This window comes from Paroedura picta, chromosome 17 (assembly GCF_049243985.1).
Source record: "Paroedura picta isolate Pp20150507F chromosome 17, Ppicta_v3.0, whole genome shotgun sequence".
Classification (NCBI taxonomy): domain Eukaryota; kingdom Metazoa; phylum Chordata; class Lepidosauria; order Squamata; family Gekkonidae; genus Paroedura; species Paroedura picta.
Genome location: NC_135385.1, coordinates 27,462 through 51,099, shown reverse-complemented (window position 1 = coordinate 51,099; position 23,638 = coordinate 27,462). Strand labels below are relative to the sequence as shown.

The following is a 23,638-nucleotide window of genomic DNA, read 5'->3' as shown; positions in this document are numbered from 1 at the left end:
TGAACTATTATTATAATAGGCTGCCTAAGGAGGTGGTGAGCCCCCCCCCCCTCACTGGCAGTCTTCAAGCAAAGGTTGGAGACACACTTTCCTTGGATGCTTTAGGATGCTTAGGGCTGATCCTGCGTTGAGCAGCGGGTTGGACTAGATGGCCTCTATGGCCCCTTCCAACTCTAGAATTCTGTGATTCTAACTATTTATTCAATATGGCCATAGACCAACAAGTTTCCAACATGAGCGAGGGCACCAGCCCCCTTGGACTCAGCAGGATACGTTTCCAAGTGAAGCCTAAGAGCAGACTTTCATTTCTTTCAGGGTAGATCAGACGCAGATGATTTATTTAATTGGGCTGGCTTTTTTCCCCTTTGGCATGGTTGGCCGTTGCCAATGAAATTGCTCACTTAAGCGAGTCTTCTCCGGGGGTATCGCACCGTGTTGATCCTCTTTTCACCGTCCTCCCTTTCTTGCGGCACATTTCTTTCCAGGTACAAGTTAAACTTTTCCCAGAATTAAAAGGGGAAGACCTAATTCTCCGCACGGTGCAAGAAGATGAATCTTTGGTCTCAGATTTCTTAAGCAAAATGGCGGAGATCTTTGACCGCAACATTGTTGGTCCACAGAAGTGAGTACATGCTGTTAATTCCGCTGACCTTGTAAAGAAAGGAGAGCGGGTGGTTATAATATTTGCATGTGGGATGGGTGGGCGTAGTTGCTGTTTCATTGCCCTTGACCCCCAATTGGAGAATGCTGGTTTCTTTCACGTTTTCTCCCCCCCCCCCCCTGTGTTTAAGATACCTAAATGTGTACCGAAAGTACAGCGATCTCTTGAATAACAACGCAGAACAAGACGTGACGGAATTCTTAAGCAAAAGACACGACCTGGATGACTTTGTGGAGGTAACAGTGCGGTATAGATCTCTCAAAGTAGGCTTGTAAAGCGGTATGGTATAGCCCCCATCTTGTCAGTTCTTGGGAGCTAAGCAGTCAGCACTTGAATGGGGGGCCACCAAGGAAGACTGTGCAGAGGAAGGTCACGCAGACCGACTCTGCTTCTCACCTGCTTTGGAAGCCCCTTGTTAGGAAGCCGTAAATCAAAAGCAAAGCAGGGTCAGTACTTGGAAAAGAGACCACCCGAGAAGATCATGTAGAGCAGTGGTCCCCAACCTTTTTATCACGGGGGACCGGTCAACGCTTGACAATTTTACTGAGGCCCGGGGGGGGGGTAGTCTTTTGCCGAGGACGTTGCTGCCTGAGCCCCTGCTCCACTTGCTTTCCCGCTGGCGCCCCTGACTTCCCGCCGCCCGCTGGGGGGGTGCTGCCAGCAGCAGCTGTGCAGTGCCATGCCGAGGGGGAGCCCCAGCCATGGCGGCCGCTGGAGAGCACCAAAGGTGAGCCGGTGGCAGAGTGGCAGGGCAGCCCCCAAGGCAGCAGCTGGGGAGGAGGACGAGGAGGAGCTGCGGCCCGGGACCGACTGATCCAGGGACCGGTCCCAGTCCCCGGACCGGGGGTTGGGGACCACTGCTGTAGAGGAAGGTCATGGCAGGAAGGCTACTTCTCAGCTGCTTTGACAGCCCTTTGCTGGGGCCAGCATATCTTAGCTGTCTAGACAGCATATATGTACCTGCCTAAGAGTGTCCTTTGCAGAGCCCAAGGAACCAGCCTCCAGCTTAAATGTCTGTTAACCAAGCTTTGTCCAGCTGAGCGATATCAGGGCAACTGGAAGCGCAGAAAGCAAAACACATAAGAAAAGGTGCTCCTTGGCTCAAGGAGTCTCATCATAGTACATTTCTTTAGGCAGTTTATGAACATGGATGCTCAGAGGATGAGAAACCAAATGATCAAGCAGCGTTAGCCCCAGTTTTCCTGGGGCATGCTTGAAAACCCAACTGAATTGTATTCAGAATGGAGCCAGCGTCCTCCTGACACCCTTCCTAAGGGAATTTAATGGGTGGGGGTGTTAATTTGTCCCATGACAGTTTCGATTAAAAGAATAGGGCACTTCCAGGTAAATTTCAAGTTTAAAATATTCCCTTTAGTCACTGTTGCTATAAGCATGGCGAGGTGCTTTGTGCCACCCGTTACAGCCTTCTAAGCCCATTGTCTTCAGTGGATGCAGAAAAATGTACCTCCCCCCCTTAGGATGGCTTTGCAAAGATACCTTTACAAGGTATCTTAGGGCAGGAGTAGCTTGCTTCTTCATCTTGGGTGCTGGATCTTCCTTGGACAAGATCAGGTCACTCGAACAGTTCCGCAGGGCCTGCAAAAGGGAGCTCCTCTGCCAGGCATTTGGTTGAGGTCGACCTGAACCCCCACTTCCCACGGGCCCTCCCCCTGAGCCTCCCAACTAGGGCACCCACCATGATTCCACCTAACCCACTGGGCTATCAGTAGGCGTTCATTTAATGTTCTCTGTTTTTCTACTGTTCTATGGTAGTTTGTTGTTGTCACTTTATTATTGTGAAAATAAGTTACCTGCACTGCTTCTGTTTTATTCGAACCGCCCTGAGCCTTCGGGGAGGGTGGTATAAAAATATAATAAATAATAAATATTTGGGGATCAGCCTCCCCAAGGCCCGATGTTCCTGGTTCTTCCCCATGGGAAGTGGCTGGACATGCCGCAGGCCCATCAGGGAGGTAGGTTTTCTGTGGCCCTGAACAGCAAACCACGACTTGGGTCCTAAACTGTGATGAATATAAACCATGCTTTGGAGTAAAGTCTGAGTTGAATCTGAAAAGATTAGTCAGCGCTGTTGGTTTAATGGCTTTTGGATGTTTGGCGGCCTCCCCACCCCTGGGAAAGCTGAGCCTGTGCTTCTGTTGTTTATCTTCTCCGTGGTCTGTTCAGGATCACCATACGTTTTGACCTCCTCCCAGAATCCCAGAAGCCATTACTACTAGGCCTTCAATAATGAAAGCCCTCTAAGTATTTGAAAGGTTTTCACTTGGAGGAGGGCAGGATGCTGTTTCTGTTGGCTGCAGAGGAGAGGACACGCAGTAATGGGTTTAAACTTCAAGCACAACGATATAGGCTAGATATCAGGGGGAAAAAATTCACAGTCAGAGTAGTTCAGCAGTGGAGTAGGCTGCCTAAGGAGGTGGTGAGCTCCCCCTCACTGGCAGTCTTCAAGCAAAGGTTGGATACACACTTTTCTTGGATGCTTTAGGATGCTCTGGGCTGATCCTGCGTTGAGCAGGGGGTTGGACTAGATGGCCTGTGTGGCCCCTTCCAACTCTAGGATTCTGTGATTCTAATAAGCTCCTGACCAAGGCTGATTCTGGGAAGGCTCAAGGGGGTGGCAGGTGACAGTGGATGAGCGAGAGGGTTGTGAGTGTCCTGCATAGTGCAGGGGGTTGGACTAGATGACCCAGGAGGTCCCCTCAAACTCTATCGTTCTATGATTCTAAGGATGCCGGGTGTGAGGGGAAACGCAGCACAATTGTGTGGGTTTCCTTCCCAAATCTGCCGGGGTCAGAGGGAGCCCCCAAGGCCCTGCTGGTGACCGTCCTCAGCAAAAAGAGTGGGAACTGCAGTGAATACTGAAGCAGCTCTTATTTCAAAGGGTGACAGTGGCCTGTGATGTAAAGTTCAGCTCCAGCCAGCGTTCCGTATGTTAATTTTTCGAATTCTGATCTGGACCCTTTTGCAAGGAGAAAGCAGGCTTTTATGTCAGGATCAGAAGTCCCTCGCAGGGTGGCGCCTGGACTGTGCCCTGAATCACAGATTCCCAGATAAAACCCTTTTTTGTCCGTGCTGCCGCCGAACTCCAGCTAGCGCTTCTCAGCCCCCGGTAAAACTTCACAGCGTCGAGAGCCCTGGAAGTTTTGACTTCAGGCTTTTTTACGCAGCCTTTTCCTCCTGAGATTGGTAATCTTTAAACCCTTGCTGGCTTCTTGAACTGGATGGCAGAACAGTGAAGGATGAAAAGCAAAGTTGAAGTAAAGAGCCGTGGATAACCAGGGGCTTCTGTTTCCATTCAAATTAAGGGGCTGTGTAATTTTATATTGGAAAATAACGGCCAGAGTGGTTTTTCTCTGGCAAGCTGCCAGATCACCACCGGGACAATTAGAATCATAGAATCACAGAATCATAGAGTTGGAAGGGGCCATAGAGGCCATCTGGTCCAACCCCCTGCTCAACGCAGGATCAGCCCTAAGCATCCTAAAGCATCCAAGAAAAGTGTGCATCCAACCTTTGCTTGAAGGCTGCCAGTGAGGGGGAGCTCACCACCTCCTTAGGCAGCCTATTCCACTGCTGAACTACTCTGACTGTGAAAAATTATCCCACTCCCAGTGTCTTTTTAAGGTTACAGAGCGGCTGTCATGGTGGATTGGGATGGGGGGTTTGGAGCATGTGGGTCTGGGAGGGGATAACACTTTCTCCTGTCCCATTTTCCTAGCATAAATCCTTTTTCCATCTGTTTTCTTCCCTATTGATGGCTAGTAGGAAGTTTATGTATCTGTGTGTCTTATATCCGGGAAAAGGGGTAGAGGAGGGAGGAGGTATTCCTTTCCTCTGTACTATGCCCGGATGCACCTTTTAGCATGGCGTAGTGGTTAAGAGGGACGGCTTCTAATCTGGTGAGCAGGGTTTGATCCCTTGCTCCTTCGCATGCAGCAAGCTGGGTGACCACAGTCCTGATAGCCCCGCCTACCCCACAGGGTGTCTGTTGTGGGGAGAGGAAGGGCAGGCGATTGTAAGCCCCTTTGAGCCACCTTTGGTCAGTGAAAAGCAGGGTATAAAACTCCTCCTTCTCCTGCAGTTGCTATTAAGGTTTAAAAAAATGCATGAAACCAGATGCTGGATCTTTTGTGTCTGTCCTAGCAGCATGCTGACTCCACAATGAATGAGCATGCGTAGGTCAAACATTCAGGGATTCCATTATCTCGTGTAAGTTAATGTATCCATCCAGAACAGAGGACTGGGGAGAGGAGCAGATTTTCATCTTTAGTCATCCATCCTGAAAGCATGTAAGGTTATAGTTGCTTAGTATTTTCCAATTTTGATCTATGTTGCCTCGGACTCTGTAGGAATAAGGGCCACGGTTCTTGGAGACAGCCTGAAATGACCCTACTGGGTGTTATTGTCGTTAATCTTTATTATTATGTCTATTCAAACCCCCCCCCCCCGCAGAAGATCGATGGCTTGACCAAGCTGAAGAAAGAAATTGCCTCCATGCATGTCACGGTCCCCCTGGCCATGTTTTGCCTGGATGCCTTGAAGCTGAACGAGGAACTTTGTTTTCGGACTCAGAAGCTGAAGGACAGGCTGATTCAGTTTGAAGTCGAGGAAAACAGGGAACTGAACTGGGGGTGAGTGGCAGAGAGGATGTCGGGCTGTCCAGAGCAGGGGCGTGGGGAGACTGCAGATTTCGGGAGGGCAGCGGAAAAGCTTCTACATTATGGGCCAAACAAGCCAAAAGATACATGTTCCTTCGTGTTGGGCAGGAGGTGCAATTGTTCCCTCTTCAGTTTCTTTTTTGTTTCCCTGTGTTGCCACTGTAACTTTTTGCTACACCGTGAGTCACAAACAAACAAGCCATGTCGTTCCTTAGTGCTGAGAAGGTACCATTGTTCCCTCTTCCGTATCCCTCTTCCACATAACATAAGAAGACCCCTGCTGGATCAGACTCATGATCTACCCAAGTCTAGCATCTCATCTCAAAGAATGGCCAACCAGTTCCCCTGGAGAGCCAATGAAGGTTCCCCATGGTTGTCATTGTAACTTTTTGCTACGTTGCGGGCCACCAATTGGAGTTCATTTCTGATCCCTTTATTTCTATTGGGAGCCTATTTTTCTGCTTTCGCATCAGTATTAACAATAATAATTCAGAGCATGAAGGCTGGAGCTCGCCCTGGTGTTGCACCCACAACTTGTACGCAGGGGCCTGCTGTGTTTGATTGGATCATTGCGATGAGCAGCCATTGATAGACCTCCCACCCACAACTTTGTCTGTCCTTTTGGAAGGCCATCCTGTTTCTTACCTCCTGTCCTTCAGCCCTTGAAAAAGCGGCAGAATCATGGAACTGTAGACGGTGTTCTCAGAGTGTCATTAACCGTCTGGAACAGATTAGCGACGGCATCTCGTTTATGAAGATTCACTCGGCTCGCCGCAGAATTATTAAATTATTAGGACTGTTTGCGACTGCCCCAAAACGTTTTTCCTCTACCGTGACTGTTGGAATGACCTGTTTCTCTTCTGTTCCTGTTGTAGCATTTGCAACCAGTACAATATAATTGCAGACAAAGTCACCGAAGTGCCACTGACCACAGAAGAGCTTGTCGAGCTCACGGCGTATTTGAAGAAATCCAGCGAGGTGACTGTTTTCAAGCTGCGGCGTGAGATCCGAGAGGCCATCTACCGGCTGGAATTCTTGATGAACTACGCTGATCTCCCATGTACGGTCGGAAAATGGCAACTCTTTTCAAACCAGACGTTTGGAAAATCCTCACCTGAGTTTCCCTCAGATGTTCTCCTCTGGAGATTGGGATTGCAAACTCCCTGGCTTTCTTTCCAAAGTACCAGTTGAGGTCTTAGGGAGCCTGCGGCATCCGTGGATCAGGCTCTCGAGGCCTGACCGACCTCACACAATTATTGTGAGGGTAAAATAGCATCACCTAGTGTGTGTTGCCTTGAGCTCCTGGGAAGAGGATACAAGTGTTATTGGGGGGGGGGGTGTAGGACATCGTATTAATTGATATTCTTGGTCTGTAGTTGGTTACAAGGATTAGGACTCCTGTAACTTAGTGGCCTGGGAAAAAAGCGGTGGATGGTTAGAAGAATTATAGAATCCTTATCCATTGTTGTTCCTCAATATATTTGTGAAACAGCCTGGGGGGGGGGGGGGGGATGTGTCCAGATGTCCAAGTTGGAATAGGGCCAATCAGGGTGCAGCTGGCTGCACTCTGATTGGCCCTGCCCCTGCAGCTCCTGCCCTCCGTCCCTGGACTTTAGCCTCTTTGCTCTCAGATGCGCCTCAGTGCTTGGAGCCAGCAGGTAAGGGGAGAGTGCCCTGGGCAAAGGGCCTCTTGGCCTGCTAAGCAGGGCCTGCTAACAAGGGCCTCCCGGCCTGCTAGGCTGGGCCTGCTAATGAGCTGGCCAGCTCCCACTCTCCCCACTTGATCTGGTTGTGCACTGCGGCCCAAAGCCACCTTAAGCTGCCTGACTGGGGGCCAGGGGAGGGGGCCCTTTCAAGGCCTGTTCTTAGGAACGGGCTTTGAAGCCAGTCATAGAATAATAGAGTTGGAAGGGACCTCCTGTTGCCAGTGCAAATCTCACCTGAGCCATAAGTTCACCAGGTGGCCTTAATGTGAGCCTCACCTGCACGGCCTGCAAAATGGAGCTCTTCCGCCAAGCCTTTGGTCAGGATCAAAGAAAACAGGACTAGAGACCCAGGGGGACCCTCCCACCACCAGAGTACATTCAGTGTAACCCGAAAATGCTCTCAAAGACTGACAACCACAATTACTGCAGTTAACAATTACTACAGATGCAGAATCTGTAAAGTTATAATGCCTTTAAATGTCAGTGAAGTTACAAATTCTCTATATAAGTTCATGAATGCTTGTGTAGTGTACCAATTTTTTTTTTATTGTACTCCATTTTTTGTTGTATACTTCCCTGAGCCGCAAGGGAGGGTGGTGTTATAAATATAGTTAAATAAATGAATATATATTGTTTAAAAAATCCCTTCTGCAATAGGGGAATGAGAATATTGACCCGCTTTACAAGGCTGTCACGAGCATCACTGTGATAATGTGCGCGATGCCCCGGAAGTGCAATCCAGATATGTCGGTCTTGTCTGTTCAGCGGACGCTCCTCCAGTGTTGTTTTCCTAGACACGCAGTAATGGGTTTAATGGGTAATGGGTTTAAACTTCAAGTACAACGATATAGGCTAGATATCAGGAAAAGATTTTTCACAGTCAGAGTAGTTCAGCAGAGGAATAGGCTGCCTAAGGAGGTGGTGAGCTCCCCCTCACTGGCAGTCTTCAAGCAAAGGTTGGATACACACTTTTCTTGGATGCTTTAGGATGCTCTGGGCTGATCCTGCGTTGAGCAGGGGGTTGGATTAGATGGCCTCTATGGACCCTTCCAACTCTATGATTCTATGATTCTTTGATCCTGCATTGAGCAGGGGGTTGGACTAGATGGCCTCTATGGCCCCTTCCAACTCTATGATCTCTATGATCCTGCATTGAGCAGGGGGTTGGACTAGATGGCCTGTGTGGCCCCTTCCAACTCTATGATTCTGCATTGAGCAGGGGGTTGGACTAGATGGCCTGTGTGGCCCCTTCCAACTCTATGATCTCTATGATTCTTTGATCCTGCATTGAGCAGGGGGTTAGACTAGATGGCCTGTGTGGCCCCTTCCAACTCTATGATTCTATGATTCTTTGATCCTGCATTGAGCAGGGGGTTGGACTAGATGGCCTGTGTGGCCCCTTCCAACTCTATGATCTCTATGATTCTTTGATCCTGCATTGAGCAGGGGGTTGGACTAGATGGCCTGTGTGGCCCCTTCCAACTCTATGATCTCTATGATTCTTTGATCCTGCATTGAGCAGGGGGTTGGACTAGATGGCCTGTGTGGCCCCTCCCAACTCTATGATTCTATGATTCTTTGATCCTGCATTGAGCAGGGGGTTGGACTAGATGGCCTGTGTGGCCCCTCCCAACTCTATGATTCTATGATTCTTTGATCCTGCATTGAGCAGGGGGTTGGACTAGATGGCCTGTGTGGCCCCTTCCAACTCTATGATCTCTATGATTCTTTGATCCTGCATTCAGCAGGGGGTTGGACTAGATGGCCTGTGTGGCCCCTTCCAACTCTATGATCTCTATGATTCTTTGATCCTGCATTGAGCAGGGAGTTGCACTAGATGGCCTGTGTGGCCCCTCCCAACTCTATGATTCTATGATTCTTCTTCCCCTTCCAACTCTCTGATTCTAAGAAACCTATGCTTACACCATGGGGACTATGATTCTATGATTCTAGATGAGGACATCAAACTGAACAGCACAGTCCTCCACTGGCCAGACGAGATTGAGGTCATCTTTGAAACCAGCAGGAATCAGCTGATGAACAGGAGGGATCACGTGGAGCTCACTCTCATCAAAAGGCAAGTTTGCGACGGGGGAATCCAAACCTCGTGAACTTAAACAGAGAGAGAGAGGGATCCAGTGTTAACCTCAAAGTGTTTGTCTCACACTTGAAAACTGGTTAAAATGCAAAGATAAAAACTCTACATTGACACTGGGTCTAAATTTTACAACATAGTACAGCATTATTGAGGTTTTTAAAAACCCCGAATAAGGGTTAAGCTAGTTGTGAAAGAGAACTCTGTGTGTATGTGTGATTGTGTATCTGTCCCCACAATTCACAGCTCAAGCAAGAGGATGCACAGGCCCATTTTTAGCAAAACTGCCGCTTAATGGAACTAAATCCTGCCCTTCTTTCTGCGTCCTTTATTATTATTATTATTATTATTATTATTATTATTATTATTATTATTATTATTATTATTATTATTATTATTATTATTTAGATTTATTTCCCGCCACTCCCTGTAGGCTCGTGGTGGGTCACAACAGTCCTATCCCCATTAAAATACCCATTAAAAGACTTTAAAACAATCCCAACATGGCAGAAGTTATTATTCCCACCCCTGCTATCAGAGCGGTGGGGAGGAGATGCTAGGCCTGGGGGGGGGGAATGTTGGCACTCATTCGCTGACCCCGGCCTCAACCAAAAACCTGGCGGACGAGCTCCGTCTTGCAGGCCCTGCGGAAAGCTGGTAAATCCCGCAGGGCCCGCAGCTCACCCGGGAGCTCGTTCCACCAGGTAGGGGCCAGGACCGAAAAGGCCCTGGCCCTGGTCAAGGCCAGGCGCGCTTCTCTAGGGCCAGGAACGATCAGGAGATTCTCCCCCGTTGAGCGTAAAGCCCTGCGGGGGACTTATTCCATCACATTAAGGCGTTTTCCCCCTTCCCCACCAGCCTGAACAAGATTTCAATCCAGTAGCATCCTAAAGACCAACGAGACTCTAGGATAGAAGCTTTCAAGAACTGAAGCTCTCTTTTTTCAGAATCTGTCAGCTACTTAGAAAGAGGCTTGAAAGTTTCTACCATCGAAATCTCCTTGGTCTTTAAGGTGCAACTGGATTCCAATCTTCTACTGCAGGGGTAGTCAACCTGTGGTCCTCCAGATGTCCAAATGCTGGCAGGGGCTCATGGAAATTGTAGTCCATGGACATCTGGAGGACCACAGGTTGACTACCCCTGTCTACTGCAAACCAACAGGACAGCTCACCTGAAACTTTCTCCCAGCTTGGGCCATGAGAGCATGGATCATGCTGGAAGCAGGGTAAAGCAAAGGAGAGGGCAGGGCTTCGCTCCCCTCATCCCCACCTTCTGCTTTTGTTAAAACCCAGCCCGTTCCCATGGTCAGTCGTACCTTAGACATGGGCAGCCAAACACAGGCACCTGTCTCATTACACCTGGGTTTTGATGCTGAGAAGGGAACTGGAAGATATTTTCTGTTGCCCCAGAGGGCTGGATCAGAACCAATGCATTGAAATTTATTCAAAAGAATTTTCAGCTAAACCTCCGGAAGAAGTTCCTGACATTTAGAGCGGTTCCTCAGTGGAACAGGCTTCCTCGGGAGGTGGTGGGTTCTCCATCTTTGGAAGTTTTTAAGCAGAGGCTAGTCATCTAAGAGCCTCTTGTGGTGCAGAGTGGTAAGGCAGCCGACATGCAGCCTGAAGCTCTGCCCATGAGGCTGGGAGTTCGATCCCAGCAGCCGGCTCAAGGTGGACTCAGCCTTCCCTCCTTCTGAGGTCGGTAAAATGAGTACCCAGCTGGCTGGGGGGTAAACGGGAATGACTGGGGAAGGCACCGGCAAACCACCCCGTATTGAGTCTGCCATGAAAACGCTGAAGGGCGTCACCCCAAGGGTCAGTGCTTGCCCAGGGGATACCTTTACCTTTAAATAGTCATCTGAGAGAAATGCTGATTTTATGCATTTAGGCAGATAGTGAGTAGGTGGGCAGGAAGGGATGTGCCGGTGTTTGTCTCTTGTGGCCCTTCCTTGCCTACCCAGGGAATTGCTGATCACCACTGTGGGATGGTAGGTGAATTCCCTCCAGGCCAGGCTAAATTCTGGAGATTTTTGGTGGTGGGGATCGCTTGGGCAGAAAATTGGGGCCACTTTGAGTCAGCAGGTAGTTGTGAGTGCCCTGCATAGTGCAGGGGGTTGGACTAGATGACCCTGGAAGTCCCTTCCACCTCTACGATTCCGTGCTTTGCGACCTCCCTGCCTTCCTTCCTCACCCCCAGGTGCTCTGAGTTTGAGGCCATCCTGGAAGGCTACAACAGGGAGGTGGAGAGCTTCCGCAAGAAGGAAGTCATGACCATGGAAGAAATGAAGAATAACGTGGAGAAGTTTCGTGAGCTGGAGAAGAACCTGGATCAAGCTCTGAATGAATACGAAGTGAGTGCTTTCCTACTGGGGCCTTGGCTGGCACATGTTTCCCTAATTTCACCGCAAGTAAGACTATGAGGACAGCCTGGCCTGTTCTGATATGGGAAGTCCAGCAGCGGTGACCTGGCTAATGATTTGGATAAGACAATTTCAATAGAACAGCCTTAACGGAACCCCTGGGGGCAGGGGGGGGTCAGAATCATTCAGATTATGGAGGGGGTGGCTTGAAGGGGACTGCCAGATGTTTTGGGGTCAGGTGTTTTAGGTCGGATTCATCTCGGTCAAATGCCTGATTGGAGGAGCTCTCTGACAGTGTAGTAGTCCAGTTATAGTCCCTGAACATCTGGAGAGCCACAGTTTGGCCACACCTGGTCTAGACTATCTACACCAGGGGTAGTCAAACTGCGGCCCTCCAGATGTCCATGGACTACAATTCCCAGGAGCCCCCTGCCAGCGAATGCTGGCAGGGGCTCCTGGGAATTGTAGTCCATGGACATCTGGAGGGCCGCAGTTTGACTACCCCTGATCCACACGATGCAGCATCCTCTCAGTCCTTCCTTGCAGTTGGAGACAGACTTTGTCAGCAATTATTCAAACGGGTCGCCGTGTTGGTCTGAAGCAGCACAATAAAACCAGAGTCCAGTCGCACCTTTAACACCAACAAAGATTTATTCGAGGGAAAGCACTCTTCCTCAGACTTGCCCTCGAAAGCTCACGCCCTGAATAAATCTCTGTTAGTCTTCAAGGTGCGACTGGACTCTGGTTTTGTTTTGCCAACAGTGTCATAGCATTCCGTGCCCACAAGGGAAGAGTTTGGCCATCGGGAAGAGCGTACGAGAATGGCCTGGGAGTTCTCCGGTGGTGCATGGATAATCCCAGCTCATTCTGCACGGGATCACGTTTCTTATCCCTGCCCCTATTCAAGGGGGAAACTTGCAAAGGTAAAACTAGGACAAAGTTTGAGCCCAGGGGCACCTTGAAGACCAACAAAGTTTAATTCTGGGGCTACGCTTTCGTTCGTGTGCATGTTGGTCTCCAAGATGCCCCTGGTCTCAAACTATGAGGGCCAGTTTGGTGTAGTGGTTGGGAGTGTGGACTTCTAATCTGGCATGCCGGGTTCGATTCTGCACTCCCCCACATGCAGCCAGCTGGGTGACCTTGGCCTCGCCACAGCACTGATAAAACTGTTCTGACCGAGCAGGAATCTCAGGGCTCTCTCAGCCTCACCCACCTCACAGGGTGTCTGTTGTGGGGAGAGGAAAGGGAAGGAGACTGTAAGCTGCTTTGGGCCTCCTTTGGGTAGGGAAAAGCGGCATATAAGAACCAACTCTTCTTCTTCTTCAGTAATCTCAGGGCTCTCTCAGCCTCACCCACCCCACAGGGTGTCTGTTGTGGGGAGAGGAAAGGGAAGGAGACTGTAAGCCGCTTTGAGCCTCCTTCGGGTAGAGAAAAGCAGCATATAAGAACCAACTCTTCTTCTTCTTCAGTAATCTCAGGGCTCTCTCAGCCTCTCCTCCCTCACAGGGTGTCTGTTGTGGGGAGAGGAAAGGGAAGGAGACTGTAAGCCGCTTTGAGCCTCCTTCGGGTAGAGAAAAGCAGCATATAAGAACCAACTCTTCTTCTTCTTCAGTAATCTCAGGGCTCTCTCAGCCTCCCCTCCCTCACAGGGTGTCTGTTGTGGGGAGAGGAAAGGGAAGGTGACTGGAAGTCACTAAGAGACTCCTTCAGGTAGAGAAAAGCGGCATATAAGAACCAGCTCTTCTTCTTCTTCAGTAATCTCAGGGCTCTCTCAGCCTCACCCACCCCACAGGGTGTCTGTTGTGGGGAGAGGAAAGGGAAGGCGACTGGAAGCCGCTTTGAGCCTCCTTCGGGTAGGGGAAAGCGGCATATAAGAACCAACCCTTCTTCTTCTTCAGTAATCTCAGGGCTCTCTCAGCCTCACCCACCCCACAGGGTGTCTGTTGTGGGGAGAGGAAAGGGAAGGAGACTGTAAGCCGCTTTGAGCCTCCTTCGGGTAGAGAAAAGCAGCATATAAGAACCAACTCTTCTTCTTCTTCAGTAATCTCAGGGCTCTCTCAGCCTCTCCTCCCTCACAGGGTGTCTGTTGTGGGGAGAGGAAAGGGAAGGAGACTGTAAGCCGCTTTGAGCCTCCTTCGGGTAGAGAAAAGCAGCATATAAGAACCAACTCTTCTTCTTCTTCAGTAATCTCAGGGCTCTCTCAGCCTCCCCTCCCTCACAGGGTGTCTGTTGTGGGGAGAGGAAAGGGAAGGTGACTGGAAGTCACTAAGAGACTCCTTCAGGTAGAGAAAAGCGGCATATAAGAACCAGCTCTTCTTCTTCTTCAGTAATCTCAGGGCTCTCTCAGCCTCACCCACCCCACAGGGTGTCTGTTGTGGGGAGAGGAAAGGGAAGGAGACTGTAAGCCGCTTTGAGCCTCCTTCGGGTAGAGAAAAGCAGCATATAAGAACCAACTCTTCTTCTTCTTCAGTAATCTCAGGGCTCTCTCAGCCTCACCCACCCCACAGGGTGTCTGTTGTGGGGAGAGGAAAGGGAAGGAGACTGTAAGCCGCTTTGAGCCTCCTTCGGGTAGAGAAAAGCAGCATATAAGAACCAACTCTTCTTCTTCTTCAGTAATCTCAGGGCTCTCTCAGCCTCCCCTCCCTCACAGGGTGTCTGTTGTGGGGAGAGGAAAGGGAAGGTGACTGGAAGTCACTAAGAGACTCCTTCAGGTAGAGAAAAGCGGCATATAAGAACCAGCTCTTCTTCTTCTTCAGTAATCTCAGGGCTCTCTCAGCCTCACCCACCCCACAGGGTGTCTGTTGTGGGGAGAGGAAAGGGAAGGCGACTGGAAGCCGCTTTGAGCCTCCTTCGGGTAGGGAAAAGCGGCATATAAGAACCAGCTCTTCTTCTCAAGCCAACACGACCACCCACCTGAAAGATAAAACTATTGCAGCTTCTATTTATATGCTGCCCTTCCCCAGAGGGTTCAGAGCAGCTCACAATCACAAATGGCATAACATCATTTTAGTGCTTCTTCCCAATGCCTGAAATAAAGAACTTGTTTCTTTTACATCCTGCTTTTCTTGTGAACAGACTATTAACAGGGAAGAGGAGCTGCTTGAACGAGAGAAGAGCCAATTTCCACTGCTGCGGACCATAATTGCCAACAAACAGCCCTTTGAGCAGCTTTGGGTGACAGCGTATAATTTTAGCGTAAAGTCGGAGGAATGGATGAATGGTGAGGATTTTTACTGCATGATGATAGGGTGTTTGCAACAAACCGTTTTTTAAAATTCTATTCTAATCTAATCTAATCTATTCTATTCTATTCTATTCTATTTTCTCTTCTCTTCTCTTCCCTTCTCTTCTCTATTCTATTTTCTATTCTATTTTCTCTTCTCTTCTATTTTCTCTTCTATTTTCTCTTCTATTCTCTTCTCTTCTCTATTCTCTTCTGTCTTCTATTCTGTCTTCTATTCTGTCTTCTCTTCTCTTCTCTTCTCTTTTCTATTCTATTCTATTTTCTCTTCTCTTCTATTCTCTTCTATTTTTTCTTCTATTTTCTCTTCTATTTTCTCTTCTCTTCTCTTCTATTTTCTATTCTATTTTCTATTCTATTTTCTCTTCTCTTCTCTTCTCTTCTATTCTATTTTCTATTCTATTTTCTATTCTATTCTATTCTCTATTCTATTTTCTATTCTATTCTATTCCATATGGCTCAGGGCGGTTTACATACCACATGTGGGGGATACATGGAACGAATTAATATATGACTTGAACCAATACAACGACAACAGATCTAAATAACACCATTCCAGTGATCTTAAGCAGCAATATAACATGAACAGGAACTTAGCTAAGGCCCTTAGAGAGGACAGACTGGTTCAGGCCATGGAGGGGATGTCTGAGGGGGAACCTTTTGTCGGTCTCAGGCAAAAGCCTGGTGGAGGAGCTCCCTTTTGCAGGCCCTGTGGAATTTTGGGAGTTCGGACAGGGCCCTGATCTCTTCGGGGAGCTCGTTCCTGAGGGAATTGTTAATGTTTGTTTCTGCAGTTACCAGGGCAGTGCAAAACTCTTCCAGTATGGAATACTCTCACCAGAGTAATTTTTCTGGTTCTATGATTCTATGATTCTATGTTTGGATGTTTACTTAATTTCTGTGTCGGACTAGATGACCCTGGAGGTCCCTTCCGACTCTAGGATTCTGTGATTTGCCAGGAAACTTTAGTGGGGCCCATTTTGGCTCCTGACAGTGCTCCCCCCCTCCCTCTTTGTGCAGGGCCCCTCCAGGACTTGAATGCCGAGGAAATCACCGAAGATGTGGGAACCATGTGGAGGACCATGTACAAACTGACAAAGACCTTTCTAGACCTACCGGGGCCGAAGCGCCTGGCAGAGAACGTCAAATTTAAAATCGACAAATTCAAGCAGCACCTGCCGGTCCTCTCGATCGCCTGCAATCGTGGGATGAAGGACAGACACTGGGAGCAGGTACTGTCAAGTGTATTTGGGCCAGGGGTGGGCTGTCAGATGAACACGGGCTTTAAGGCTGTACGCAGCAGATGTGTTGAAAAAGGAGGAGGATATACAGGCTCAGTTTCTGTGGCTGACAAGTCCCTTAATGCAATGGTCCCCAACCTTTTTATCACCGGGGACCGGTCAACGCTTGACAATTTTGCTGAGGCCCCAAGGGGGGGTTAGTCTTTTGCCGAGGGATGTCACTGCTGCCGCCTGAGCCCCTGCTCTGCTTGCTTTCCCGCTGGCGCCCCTGACTTCCCACTGCCCATTGGGGGGCGCTGCCAGCAGCAGCTGTGCAGTGCCACGCCAAGGGGGAGCCCAGCCATAGTGGCCGCCGGAGAGCACCTATGGTGAGCTGTCGGCAGAGTGGCAGGGCAGACCCTGAGGCAGCAGCCGGGGAGGAGGACGAGGAGGAGTTGTGGCCCGGTACCGACTGACCCACGGACCGGTGCCGGTCCCTGGACCGGGGGTTGGGGACCACTGCCTTAATGTACCTGGAGGACTGTCTTTCCTGCTATATTCCTTAGCTCCAACATTGTTCATTGGGACAAGGCTCCCCCAGTCTGCTGGATGTTATCAGGAAGGCCCCTGTTCTCCTATCATCTTGCAAAAATGTGCAAGACAGAATTGTACAAGAGGGTGTTCTGGTAGGGGAATAGAACATGTAACCTGTGATGTAATGGATCAGCCCAGGCAGTGACCTCTGCTCAGGATTATGCGTTTTTCAGTTCCATCCCCACGGCATGATGTTGTTTTTCTAGGAATCTTCGCTGTCCGACTCAGTGATGATCATATTTTGAAATCCGCCTGCTGGACTGACCCAATGGCTTTGTTTCGCTAGGAACCTTTGCTTCATCATTCATATATGGTTATCGTTCTTATTTTGTAATCCGCTTGCCGGTTGACTAGTTAGTTCTAGTCCATTTGTAACCCAGCTCGCCTCCCAGTGAGAACAGCAGATGACAGACAGACAAATAAACAAAACCTTGGGTTTCGGCATGGCCTTCCTCCTGAGCTGTCCGTGCATCGCTGTTTCTCAACACAAGTCAGTGAGATTAACGGAGTAAAAGTATTTCACTCCACCAGAAAGGTAGTTTCGGTAGTTTTGGCAGAGCTTTACATGATAATGGAAACATTTCTATAGGCTTGCATCCAAAGGGGCTCTTGACTTCAGTGAGCAGAAGGTCCTTCTGCTGCCCTTCGGGGAAAGGACATCCCAGATTTTCTCTCATCCATCCCCCTTTCTACATCCCATTACCATGCTGTCCCAGAGAGGTCTCCGATCCTTGGGAAGGGCCTTCTAGCAGTACACAGGATCCAAGCGACAGGCTGTGTGCTGCCCTAGCCTGGCACACGCAGGGTTAGAATCATAGAATCACAGAATCACAGAATCATAGAGTTGGAAGGGGCCATACAGGCCATCTAGTCCAACCCCCTGCTCAACGCAGGATCAGCCCTAACCAAGGTTAGTGCAAGGGCAAGCACGGTTACAAAGTCAAGCAAGTTCAAAGCGCGTACCAGAGAGTAGTCAAAAGTCCAGTCCGGGTCTTATCAGGAATTGCTAGTGGATGAAGTCCAGAGGAGAACCGAAAGAGTTGTCGTTTATCTTTACCAAGGTCAAGCCAGGAATCTGTGGAGCATTCAATCAAAGCGTAGTCTAGTCGGGTGAAGCACGGTCAAGCCGGGAGTCAGTCAAGCAGAGCTTCGCCGAAGCGTTGGGGAGCAGGAAACCAGTCAAAGCAACGGGTGGACATGTGCACAAAGTTGCAGCCACACTGGGAAGCACTTCGGCTGTGCTTAAGAACAAGCTGAGCTGTCACACCAAGTGGCAGCACCTGGCACTCAGCCTTCCTCCGATGAATGAGCCCCACCTGAGCCCAACCTCGCCTGTTGCTGTAGTCTAAGCTGAGCACTTTGCCTGCGTGTTGCCAACGTTGTCCTCCTGCATTCCCTCCTGCGCTCTGGAGATGAGTCTGGGCTATTCAGGGGTGTTGCTGCAGGCTGAGGCAATGCTGGTGCAGAGGGCACGGTGCTTGTCCGGCTGGGACCTGGTTGTGGCTCCCTACTGCTTTGCTCCAGCTCCTCCACTTCTTCCTCCGAGGGAGCTGGCAGAATGAGCTCAGGCAGTGGTGCAGAGGCACCCTCTGGAGACGGGGCCATGACAGGCTTTCCAGCTTTCTGCCATCTTTACAAGCCTTTACTCTTTGCCGATGACCCTCTTGTGGTGCAGTGTGGTAAGGCAGCAGACATGCAGTCTGAAGCTCTGCCCATGAGGCTGGGAGTTTGATCCCAGCAGCCGGCTCAAGGTGGACTCAGCCTTCCCTCCTTCCGAGGTCGGTAAAATGAGTACCCAGCTTGCTGGGGGGTAAGTGGTAATGACTGGGGAAGGCACTGGCAAACCACCCCGAATTGAGTCTGCCATGAAAACGCTGGAGGCTCAGACATGACCCGGTGCTTGCCCAGGGGATACCTTTACCTTTTTATCTTACTCTTTGCCATCTCTCTCCCCTTTGCTTCCAGATCAGCGACATAGTTGGCTACGAGATCAGACCTGATGAAACAACCTCTCTCATGAACATGTTGGAATATGGGCTGTCAAAGCACATCGAGAAGTAAGGAAGACCTCCCCGTCTTTTATCTCCTCTGGGTATTTTTCTACAAAGTCTAAGCATTTCGTGCTGCTTGCCGTTTCCAGGAAGCGTTTAAAATTTGTGGGGTTTTTTTTTACAACTCATGTTTATGGGAAAAGTGATAACTTTCGGAGCTGAACTAAAGAACTGAATGTGTGGGCTATTTGGGGAAAGGCACCTTGTTCTTGTCATACAGCGATCTGGAACTCCATTCACACACCTCTTGGTTCCGCTTGTGGAATGACCTAGAAGTGCTTGTGGTGGACCAGTGATATGAATCATAGAGTCCTCCCCACCAAGTCCTAGACTTCCAGAGCTGGGAGGAACTTTGGAGGTTTTCTAGTCCAATCCTGTGGTCCAGAGCTAGTGTGTGAGGACTCTAATGAGGGGCAGCCATCTCCCCACAGTTGTACAGAGACAGCTGTGCAGTGATGGGCCCTTCAAAGCTTTAGGTGGTTGATTTTGCAATCAAATTCAGTGAGAACATTCCTCTGTATTTTTTCTTTTCCCCTTCCAGGATGTGTTAGTTTGTTCTGATTTCTTCCCTACTTTCTGTTTCCCTCTAGGTTGGAGCCCATTGGGGCAGCAGCTAGCAAAGAGTACTCCTTGGAGAAGAACATGGAGAAGATGAAAATGGAATGGGTTAACATATGCTTCAATTTTGTCAAGTATAGGGACACGGTGAGTCCCCCGTTCTTCAATCGCCTGGGGGGAGAGGGTGGCTCTAATTCGTCCTTAATAGTTCATAGAATCACAGAATCATAGAGTTGGAAGGGGCCATAGAGGCCATCTAGTCCAACCCCCTGCTCAACGCAGGATCAGCCCAAAGCATCCTGAAGCATCCAAGAAAAGTGTGTCTCCAACCTTTGCTTGAAGACTATGCTTGAAGAAGACTTTGCTTGAAGACGTTTGAAGACTATTGTATACGGCACTGGTCAGACCACCCCTGGAGTCCTGTGTGCAGTTCTGGAGGCCTCACTTCTAGAAGGACGTGGATAAAATTGAAAGGGTACAGAGGAGAGCGACGAGGATGATCTGGGGCCAAGGGACCAAGCCCTATGAAGATAGGTTGAGGGACTTGGGAATGTTCAGCCTGGAGAAAAGGAGGGTGAGAGGGGACGTGATAGCCCTCTTTAAGTATTTGAAAGGTTGTCACTTGGAGGAGGGCAGGAGGCTGTTTCTGTTGGCTGCAGAGGAAATGACACACAGTAATGGGTTTAAACTATGAGTACAACGATTTAGGCTAGATATCAGGAAAAAAAATGTTCACAGTCAGAGTAGTTCAGCAGTGGAATAGGCTGCCTCAGGAGGTGGTGAGCTCCCCCTCACTGGCAGTCTTCAAGCAAAGGTTGGATGCACACTTTTCTTGGATGCTTTAGAGTGCTTAGGGCTGATCCTGCGTTGAGCAGGGGGTTGGACTAAATGGCCTCTATGGCCCCTTCCAACTCTATGATTCTGTGATTCTAAGACCAGAGAGGAACGAAACTTAAATAACGAGCTTCAACCCGTGTGCTTTTATTGACAGGACACCAGCATCCTGTCCTCCATCGACGACATCCAGCTCCTGCTTGACGACCACATTGTCAAGACCCAGACGATGTGTGGCTCTCCGTTTATCAAACCGATAGAAACCGAATGCCGCGTAAGAAGACGAAGCGGGACGTCTCTCGTCCCGTCTGTTTCCATGCAGTTCTTTTTCTCCTGAAGGTTTCCCCTCCTAAAATGTTTGGAGAACCAATGTGGGATGCAGGGAAGGCCTAGGTTGGAGACCACCAATCTCTTCCTCTGTGCTCTTGGCCCTTGAGCTGTGGAGCTCATTGGGTGGCCACCGGTTGGCCATATTGTCTCCCTTGTAGGAAATGGCTGAATGGAGTCGCCCAGAGCTTTGATGCTCTTGGATCATCGGTTTATGTAGATGAAACAACAGCTCTTTCTCCCCTTTCTGCCAGATTCCAGGGAAAACTGTTGTGTGGATGCAGGTCAAGGATCTGGATGTGGGCTAACAACATCTGCATACTTGGTTCCCTGTTTGGGGGGCGGTGCAGAACACAAATGTGGGAGGGGGTGGCCACTTTTGTGCACGATCAGCTGGACCCTCATAGTAAGACTAGGCACGAGGCCAAATCTGAATTTGGAGAGATAGGGAAGGGAGAGGGAAGAGTTCAACACATCCTCTCTCCTCTCTGCTGCTGCTGCTTGACCTTTGGGCAAGAACTAGAATAGCACCCTCCTTGTCTCCATCCCTTCCCTCTGTCAATACTGACCGGCAAGCTGCACATGCCCAGTCGTGGTTGAAAGTGCAGCCAACTTACTGCAACCCCCATAGGGTTATCAAGGCAAGAAGATGCTCAGAGGTGGTTTGTTGGCTGCTGCCTGTCTCTCCTTAGCCATGATGGACTTCTTTGGTTATGTCCCATGCAAGTACTAATTTGGGCCAACTCTGCGTAGTTTTCCAGAGCTATTTATGGCTATTCACCGTCTGGGACCCACATAGCTGAGGGACCATCTTGTCACTTGCAGCCCAATGTCACTTGCAGGGCCCTGCGCTCTGCAGGTACCAACTTGTTGACCGTTCCTGGCCCTAGGGATGCTCACCTGGCCTCGACCAGGGCCAGGGCCTTTTCGGTCCTGGCCCCTACCTGGTGGAATGAGCTCCCGGAGGAGCTGTGGGCTCTCTGAGAGCTTTCTGACTTCTGGAGAGCCTGCAAAATGGTGCTCTTCTACCAGGCTTATGGTCAAGGCCAGTGCCAGAGCAGGTAGTATGGGTCTGCTTTTCCTATTGGTGCCTGAACATCTTGGCACCGGTCATCTTGGTCCCTCCCCATGCTGCCTTCTTAAGGGGGATTTATGGTTTTGCCATCTGTTGAAGTTTTGTATTATTGTATTGGAGAAATTGGAGTTTTAATGGGGTTTTAAAGGGATTTTATTAATCTATTTTATAGATTGTTTTGGGTAACCCGCCGCGGGCCAGTTTCCGAGAGCGGGGGGCTATAAACCCAATAGATAATCAAAGAAACAAATCCGGTGGGATTGTCCTAGGCTGGGATATCCTAAACTCTTTAGGGCTTCCTAAACTCTTGTGAGGTTCCCGTAATCTTGCAAGAGTTGGGGTGCCATTTTGATAGCTTTAGCCACTTCCTGAGACAGCAGGCCTTGTGTTTCGTCATGTTGCTGTGCAGCTTCAACAGTGAGGTCAGTTCTGTCACTCCTAGCATCGGGCAACCCTCCCCATCCTTGGTGTAAGCTGCACGGAGCTTTTATTCCAACCCCAGGTCGATTCAGTCCCTGCCCTCTACACAGATTGCGATTTCCATTTGGATTTGGGGCAATTTAAATTTTCCTTCTGCAGCAAGAAGGATTGATCCGGAGTGACCCTACCTTTATTGTGCGATATCTTAGAGTGCTTTTAAACCTCAATATTTTTCAAATCCGGATTGGGAAAACAAACTCTGTGGTAGAGAACCTCTGATAGGCCACACCTGGTCATGTGACAAGCTTGCCTTAAAGGAGAAGCCCCTAATTTCTCTCAACTTCTGTCGGTCCTGGATTTTTCCTCCCTCCTCTCCCTTTTTCGATCCTCTCCCCCCCCTCCCAAGAAAAGAAAGAGGCTCCCTGCTTGGCTTCTCCCCCCCCCCATTCAAGAAAAGAAAGAAAGAGGCTTGGCTCACCCCCCCTTCTGAACTACCCTAACCATATGCAGAAGACTTTCCTGTTTCAATGGGGGAGGGGGAGAGGAAGACCTGAGTTCAAAGCGATCTGAATTCAACAGGATTGACAATGGAATAAAGAAAGTAAGTGCAGACTCTGCCCTTCTTAGGTCTTGATTATGGGAATGTTGAGTTTGGTGTAAATACAGCTCCTGACAAAACAGTAGAGAAATCCGTGTGTTGTATTAGGTGTCGCTTCCTTTCTGAGAATCCAGAAGAGCTCCGTGGAGAGCTGAAAGTGAAACGATCTCTTCACAGAGGTGGGAAGACAAACTCGTCCTGATGCAGGAGATTCTCGACAACTGGCTGAAATGTCAAGCGACTTGGCTTTACTTGGAGCCCATCTTCAGTTCAGAAGACATTATTGCTCAAATGCCAGAAGAGGGCAGGAAGTTTGAAATAGTCGATAGGTACTGGAAGGACATCATGACCCACGCAGTAAGTTCTTGTCTCCCATACAGGTGCTTGTGGCATTTCCCCTCAGGAGTCAAAGCCCCGCTCAGCCACAGAGCTTGCTGGGCAGCCATGTTGGCCACCATGGGCCTCATTCAGAAAAACATTAGAGAAGCCACGTTGGATCAGGCCAGTGGCCTGTCCAGGCCATCCCTCTAGGTTGCACAGTGGTCAAAACCACTGCCATCAGGAGGGCCACCAGCAGAACGCCCGAAGCCTTCCCTATATGGCTGTTGTCATGAGAGAGGTGGGACAGCAATCTGTTGACGTATCCTTATCCGTTGTTGTTCCTCTATATATTTATGAAACAGCCGAGGGGATGGGAGGTGTCTGGCTGTCCAAGTTGGAATAGGGCCAATCAGGGTACAGCCAGCTTTGCCCTGATTGGCCCTGCCCCTGCAGCTCCCGCCCGCCATCCCTGGATTCTAGCCTCTTTGCTCTCAGTGCCTGGAGCCAGGAGCAGGTAAGGGGAGAGGGCCTTGGGCAAAGGATCGCGGTGGATGGCCTCCTAACAAGGGCCCCTTGGCCTGCTAGACTGGCCCTGCTAGCGAGGGCCTCCTTGCCTGCTGATTGCTCATTAAGGACTGCTAAGGAACTGAGGCCCTGCTAACAAGCTGCCCAGCCCCCGCCTGCCCCACTTGATCTGGCTGTGAGCTGCGGCCGAAGGGGACCCTTTTAAGGCCTGTTCTTAGGAATGGGCTTTGAAGCTAGTCCTCATTTCTTTGGAGAAAAAGCAGTGATTAACCTAGGAGAGCTGCTCTAAACTACTGGCTTAGATTATCCTTTCCCCCTCGTGGCCAAGCTCCACTAACCACTGGAGATGGTTACCCATCTATATGGCAGTGAAATGT

At 49.6% G+C, this 23,638-nt stretch overlaps 1 protein-coding gene across 1 annotated transcript in view; it reads left to right on the top strand.

Annotated features, from left to right (window-relative positions):
• Positions 1-23,638, top strand: part of LOC143827096 (dynein axonemal heavy chain 3-like) — a 76,985-nt gene that overhangs the window by 35,327 nt on the left and 18,020 nt on the right. Inside the window, exons 13-24 of the mRNA XM_077316341.1 lie at positions 486-622; positions 792-897; positions 5,132-5,310; positions 6,213-6,397; positions 8,997-9,120; positions 11,335-11,488; positions 14,573-14,717; positions 15,759-15,970; positions 18,518-18,609; positions 19,194-19,308; positions 20,153-20,269; positions 22,593-22,772. Of these exons, the coding sequence (XP_077172456.1) occupies positions 486-622; positions 792-897; positions 5,132-5,310; positions 6,213-6,397; positions 8,997-9,120; positions 11,335-11,488; positions 14,573-14,717; positions 15,759-15,970; positions 18,518-18,609; positions 19,194-19,308; positions 20,153-20,269; positions 22,593-22,772 (1,746 nt within the window). The remainder of the gene's footprint in view (positions 1-485; positions 623-791; positions 898-5,131; positions 5,311-6,212; positions 6,398-8,996; positions 9,121-11,334; positions 11,489-14,572; positions 14,718-15,758; positions 15,971-18,517; positions 18,610-19,193; positions 19,309-20,152; positions 20,270-22,592; positions 22,773-23,638) is intronic.